At 33.2% G+C, this 7116-nt stretch overlaps 1 protein-coding gene across 1 annotated transcript; it reads left to right on the top strand.

Annotated features, from left to right (window-relative positions):
* The first annotated feature begins 587 nt into the window (after positions 1-587).
* Positions 588-3968, top strand: LOC141719811 (uncharacterized). Its single transcript, XM_074522186.1, has 3 exons — positions 588-3034; positions 3144-3249; positions 3333-3968. The coding sequence occupies exons 1-3, from the start codon at positions 588-590 to the stop codon at positions 3966-3968; spliced, it is 3189 nt and encodes a 1062-aa protein (XP_074378287.1).
* The last annotated feature ends 3148 nt before the right edge of the window (positions 3969-7116 follow it).

The raw sequence follows: 7116 nt of genomic DNA, 5'->3' as shown, positions 1-7116 counted from the left end.
TTACTACAATGATAAATTGTTGAAACCGTTGTCCAAGATTTTAAATAAACTATGCTACAAACCATTGTGTTTACATTTTTTTACAATGCAATATTGTTGAAACGATTGTCCTGAGTTTTAAATAAACCAAGAAACGAAATTCTTTTACTTTAAGAAAAATTCTATTTTTTTCAAAAAAAATATAAGTGGGAACACTGGGGAAAGAGGGGGAAAGTGTAAATAATTTTGACTAGCAATAAAGTAGTTTGACTAGCATTATTATACGTGATCATTGTCTGTCTGAAGTATCTATGTTTTATTATGCCTCTTTTACTGTCTCCTTCATACACCATTTCTTAACCATATATTTGTCTCAGTTCTTTGATGTCTGAAGTAATCCAGGGGAACTTCACTTTGCTGAACTCAGGTAAGTTTCTGTTGAATTCATATCAATTTGGGGATTTGGTGTTTATATCGATTTGGAGAACTTGAAATTAGGGTTCATATCTATTTGGAGAATTTTAATAAGGGTCCATATCGAGTTTAATGGAATATATATGTTTGTGGAATTTGAGCAAAAGAATGGGTTTAAACTTGGTTGAGTAAAAATGGATAGATCTTGGTTGAAAGCAGATAGAAGAACACAAGAATTTAAACTTGGAGTGGATGAATTGTTAAATTTTGCATTTCTGAATGGGTTTAAACAAAATAAAATTAGTTGTCCATGCTTAAGATGCGCTCATAGTAAATCTTGGAATGCTCAGACTGTTAAGGATCATCTTTATCAATATGGTATTGATCAAACCTATACGTGTTGGATATGGCATGGAGAGTCAAATTATGTACAGAGTCATGTAGTTTCTGAACAGGAATCATCCGTTGATCCTACAAACATGAGAATGGGGCAGGATATTATCGATGATGAGGATATTTCGTTAGATTCTTCTGATTTTATGAATCATGTTCAAGGTGAAAATGAACCACTTTATCCTGGATGCGAGAGTTTTACAAAAATGAGAGCTTTAGTCAAGTTGTATAATTTAAAAGCAAAACATGGTATTTCTGATAAATGCTTTTCCGATGTCCTTCTTTTGCTTGCATCAATGCTTCCGGAAGGCAACAGTATGCCTTCATCTTTTGGTGAAGCCAAGAAAACTTTATGTACTTTAGGCATGGATTATGAAAAAATACATGTGTGTCCGAATGATTGTCTCTTATACCGCGGTGAGAGGGACGAAGATGAGACGATTTGCCGAATATGTGGGGAATCTAGATGGAAGTTAAACAAGAAAGGAGAAGAATTGGAAGGGATCCCTGCTAAGGTTCTGTGGTACTTTCCATTAATACCAAGATTGAGAAATTTGTTCAATACAGCTCAGATTGCGAAGGACATGACTTGGCATAAAACCGAGCGACAAAATGATGGTAAAATTAGACATCCGGCTGACTCAAAGACATGGAAGGATGTCGATCAAAGGTGGCCTGAGTTTGCTGCAGAGGCTAGGAACCTTCGGTTAGCTTTATCCTCCGATGGATTTAATCCTTTCCATGGACCAGGAAGTGATCACTCAACATGGCCTGTGTTGCTTTCAATTTACAACCTCCCACCTTGGCTTTGTATGAAGAGAAAGTACATTATGCTAAGTCTATTGATATCCGGACCAAATCAGCCTGGAAATGATATTGATGTATACCTTCAACCACTTATAGAAGATTTGCAGAAATTGTGGCATGGGAAACAAGTTTATGATGCATTTAAGAAAGAGTCTTTCATACTAAGAGGAATTTTATTGTGGACAATTAGTGATTATCCAGCCTTAGGAAACTTGTCGGGTAACATCATTAAAGGATATAATGCTTGTGTAGTTTGTGTTGATAAAACAAAAGCTACCAGGTTGGCTACTTACAAAAAGACGGTGGTTATGAGACATCGTAGATGGCTGCCCAGAAATCATCCATATCGAAGGCAAAAATCAGCCTTTGATAACACCATGGAGAAGTTATCAGAACCTATTCCTTTAACTGGAGAGGAGGTGTTAGAAAGGGTACTACCACTAGCGGACCATGTTTATGGTAAGATACAAAACCAACCTCGGTGGAAAAAAGGGGAACCTCAACCAATTTGGAAAAAGATGTCTATATTTTTTCAGCTTGAGTACTGGAAGTTTTTGCCAGTTCGCCATACTCTCGATGTGATGCATATAGAAAAAAATATATGCGAGGCTTTAACCGGTACATTGCTAAATATTCCCGGGAAGACAAAAGATAGAGAATCTATTCGTATTGATATGGCTGAAATGGGAATAAGAATGGAGCTGAGACCAAAAAATTCTGGAAAAAAAGAGAAGTTACCGATGGCATCTTGGAACTTATTGCATAAAGAAAAAAAGATTGTCTGCTCGTCCTTGATTGGCATGAAGTTACCTGATGGTTTTTGTTCGAACCTTAAGGGTATAGTATCAATGGACACTCTGCGACTTGTTGGAATGAAATCTCACGACTGTCACACAATGTTGCATCACTTGCTCCCCATCGCACTTCGGTCAGTACTTCAAAAACAAGTCAGGTGCACTATTATCAGGTTTTGCCTTTTTTTCAAGGCAATTTGTAGTAAAATCATTGAGGTCGATAAATTAGAAAAAATGCAGTCTCAATTGGTGGAGACCTTATGCCAGCTAGAAAAGCACTTCCCCCCTTCCTTGTTTGATGTAATGATCCATCTCTCAGTTCATCTTGTAAGAGAAGTTGAGCTTTGTGGTCCTATCTTCCTACGTTGGATGTATCCTTTCGAGAGATATATGAAGACGTTCAAGGGATATGTTCGAAACAGGGCTCATCCGGAAGGTTGCATCGCTGAGGCCTATATTGCAGAAGAGGCGGTTGAGTGTTTAGTTAATTTTGAAGAACCAACAGTTGGGTTACCGGGAAGGGATAAGAACAAGGAGAAATACAGACCCTTATCTGGTGCAACAATGATAAAGCCGAGCATCAAGGATTTGCACCAAGCACATCTGTGTCTTCTTCAAAACAGTAATGAATTGACCCCATATTTCAAGTAAGTTTCTTTATTTAGATTTCTGATTTTTCAGTAATAAATACATCTGTTTTTTGTTCCATGATTTTATGATTTTTTTCAACAAAAGCTGAAATTGATTTACTCACAGTGAACATATGGCCTTCTTGGTGGCAAGATATCCATTACATGAAAATGATGAAGAATGGCTTAAGAACAAGCAAAATGAAACATTCCCTAATTGGTTTCAAAAGAAGGTAATAGCTAGACAATAATTTTTTTCTAATTTAAAGAAATCAAGTAAATGTCTAATTGCTTTAGTATTTTATTTTTTGGACAGATTTCGTCAGAATTGCTTGATGTGAAAAGTATGGTATCTAAGGAGGTAATGTGGCTTGCAGAAGGGCCTAACAAGTATGTCCCTACATTCACTGGCTACAAAGTCAATGGTGTTACCTACAGCACAAAAGATCGTGATGATACGCGACAAGTTCAATGCAGCGGTGTTTGTGTTCATGCTGATACAATGCTCGTGCAGGATAAGGATAAGAACATTGAGCATATTTCACATACATTTTATGGAGTAATCACAAGTATTTGGGAGTTGGACTATAACCATTTTCGAGTCCCTATCTTTCGGTGCAATTGGGTAGATATGAACAAAGGGGTTAAGATAGATGATTTAGGATACACAGTTGTTAATTTACACAAGTTAGGTTTTCTGAACGACCCTTTTGTGTTAGGTAAACATGTCAAGCAAGTTTGTTACATTGACGACCCTCTTGAAAAATTCTGGTCAGTTGTATTAAAATTACCAAACAAGTTCGATGATCAAAGTGACGATGAAAATGAGGGATCCGTAGAAATTGAACTTGAAAATGAGGTAGATGTCACCATGTTCCCAACTGTTGATGAAGTCGAGGAAGAAAATAGAAGTTACATGCGGGAGGAAGAAGAGATGATTCAACTTCCATAATTATATCAACTGATCAGATGTTGCCTATAAGTGCCTATGTTATCCCCTTTGCTTATAATTTGTACTAAATCAAATTTGGTTGGACAGTTTATTGTAAGATTTGTTTTGGCATTGTTCTTGAAGGATTTGGTTTGATTTTTATCCAAGAATTGTTATATATAATTTGTACCTTTCAGTTAGGTTGAGAAGTTTTTTGTACATCTGGTTTGACAACTTGTTGGAAGCATTTATTTGACAATGTTCTTAAAGCATTTGGTTTGCTTTTTGTCTAAAGATTTATGTTTTAGGCAATTTTTTTAAAACCCTCTGAAAATTAGACAACAGTTTTTCATAAAAGTTGTTGTAACATATTTTCTAATGCAGGTGATTCAGACAACGAGTAAGACACCATTGTCTGAAACTCTTTTACTCAACAGGGGTGATAAACTATTGTCTGTTATGCTTTGTTTCTAACATTGGTTTTTCTGCACTATTGTCTCAAATAAATAACACATTGGTACCGGAAAACCGTTGTCTAAGTTGCACAACAGTCCTTAAAACCCATTGTGTAAAACCATAGAAAGCACACCGGTTTATTGTGACCTAAACAACACTTGTGCCAATAGATGTCACACAATGAGGATAAATACAACCATTGTCTCATTGGAGCACAGGGGCACCATTTAGACAACAATTTCGAATAAGTTGAATCACCATTGTGTGAAACAGAATGATACAAGGCTTTTTGGTCAACTACCAATTAATCGTTGTCTGATTTTTTGAGACAACAGTTTTATTGGCCACCATTGTGTAATAGGTGTTGTCTGATTCAGTTTCTGGTGTAGTGAGTATAACTTTAACTTATTTTTATAATAGTTCCAGTAGTCCAATTTCTTTAAGTACTTTCTCAAAATAAAAAAGGCAAATATAAGTTATTTAGACCATTAAATATATATTTTGATAAAACACAAAAAGTTGAGATCTTGTTTTACCTTAAGATGTTTAATCTTTATAGCACAATCACAACTTTTAGTTCAATGACTTTAAAGGAGGATACATAAATAATTTAATCAAGAATATAACTTGCAATATCTCAATATACTCTAATAAAATAAATTAAGAAGGAGTATCTTTGAGACAAAAGTAAGTAAACTTAAATATTAGTGTTTCTTTGGATTGATCTAAAAATAACACCAAAAAATCTACAATATTTTGGCAAAATAACTAAAACACTCAGAAAACCTCCAAAAAGAGGGATTGAAGGGATGACTCTTTTAAGCTATTAAGGACACTAAAATGCATTCAAGGAATTAATATCTTCAAAATATCTTGTCAATACAAAAAATTTGCCTAAAAAATATGCCTAAACATCGAAATTGCATGTAAAATAAGTTTAAAAATCTTAAAAAGTCAAAAATATCAGTAAGGATTGTTCCTTCGTGATTAGTTAAATCAAGAAAAAGGCCTGGTTGCCAAATCGAATAAAACTTTTTGTGATCAATCAAACAATATTGAAATTTTAAAACAAAAGAAATATTATAACAAACCTTATACTTTTGGATATGTTGAAAACTATTGTAATTCGATGTGTTTAAATTTAATTTTTTTTCATTCTTTATTTATTATTAATATAATTCATAGAGTGAAATAGACTTTTATTTATGGGATAGAGTACATGAGAAAATGGAGAATATATATGAGAAAAAGGTTAGGCATGAATCCATGTACGCCCATCCAAGGTTTTCCTTACACATGTGCACACTTGACTCCATGTGATCACTCTACAAGGGCATGTATTGCAAGGTGTATCATGAGAGACAAGAATTGTTTTACAAATATTACAATTAGAATGTAGTTTATCTATCAAAAGCCTTAATTTAAAGGAAAAATAGATAACTTATATTTGTTTAAATTCTTGACTACAAAAACACCAACATGTGCCAGCTTCATTAAAAGGCATGAGAGCGCCATTAAAGTTATGTTGTTATTGCTCAATTTTATTATTATTTGGTTTTAGAATTTTTTTTGTATCTAACCTTTATCTTAAAGAGTAGAATCATCAAGGATTATATTATTAAAATGATATATTTCTCGAATATTTATTTTATTTAGTCTAGATTTATTTAGAGTTGTACAAAATTATAATTCGCAAAAGATATCAATTAAATGAGTATCGTGTTCTACCCCATTATACTATATTTTCGGACCTTACAACAAGTAAGTTAAAGAATGTAACTAGTAGTATATTCGCAAAAAAAATGGTTAAATACATCTACTAAGTTGTTTTTAACATGTGTTCAAATAGCCTTCTTTCTTTATGCTCTAATTTGGAAGTTAAGCTCACATTAAGTAAATGACCAAGTTCCAAAAATCTAAAAGAGACAAAGTGCATTTAGTAACTGAGATAAAAAAATGGGTAGCTAACTAGTTGAAGTAGCATTATGCTTAGCCGAATATAGCTTCAGTAGGTTGAGTTTAGCTCTAACTTATTTTAATATGAGTTTGAGTAGTCTAATTTCTTTTAGTCCTTTTAAAAAAACTCAAAAATAAGTGTAGAATTAGCTTACCCAAAACCAAAGAAGTTTATTTTTATTCTTAAATATCAAGTTCAAACCACTTAAGGTAAAAATTATATATAGGTTTTTTGTTTTTAACTAAAATATAGATTCACTGGTCTTCTGTTACTAGTCTTAATAAGTCATAATCACAACTTTGAGTTCAAGGACCAGGGATATTCAAATATCTTCATAAAGAAAATAACTGGAAATATCTCAATATATACTACATAAAGAAATCAAGAATAACTGTATCTTTGAGACAGAAGTAGGTAAACTTACATATAAGGGTACAATTGGATAGATCTAACAATAAGAAATACAATAGAAAATTAAAAAAAAATTAAGAAAAATAACTAATTTACGACCCTTGACCTTGCAAAAGCTCAAGCACCTCAAAAATATTTGTAATTATATGGAGACGCGTATCTAGGATCGAAGTCTAAAACACATTAAAATAGTCACCAAAAATTCTTCGTGAGTGGGGGTTGAAGGGATGTAGAAACAGGTTGAAGTGCACAAAGTTAAATTCAAAATTAGGCCTAAACACTTGAAATAGCTTAGAAATTAAGGACAAAAACCATAAAACACAAAATTAAATTATGTTTAATCAC

The sequence above is a fragment of the Apium graveolens genome, chromosome 4 (assembly GCF_009905375.1).
Source record: "Apium graveolens cultivar Ventura chromosome 4, ASM990537v1, whole genome shotgun sequence".
NCBI classification, from domain to species: Eukaryota; Viridiplantae; Streptophyta; class Magnoliopsida; order Apiales; family Apiaceae; genus Apium; species Apium graveolens.
The sequence above is the reverse complement of the archived record's forward strand: the minus strand, read 5'-3'. Positions and strand labels throughout refer to the sequence as shown.

Bases quoted from the DNA above. Each gene is read 5' to 3' on its own strand.
- LOC141719811 (XM_074522186.1), top strand. From the start codon at position 588: ATGGATAGATCTTGGTTGAAAGCAGATAGAAGAACACAAGAATTTAAA. The intron at 3,035-3,143 runs GTAAGTTTCTTT...ATTTACTCACAG, and splicing joins GAATTGACCCCATATTTCAA to TGAACATATGGCCTTCTTGG. The intron at 3,250-3,332 runs GTAATAGCTAGA...TTTTTTGGACAG, and splicing joins CTAATTGGTTTCAAAAGAAG to ATTTCGTCAGAATTGCTTGA.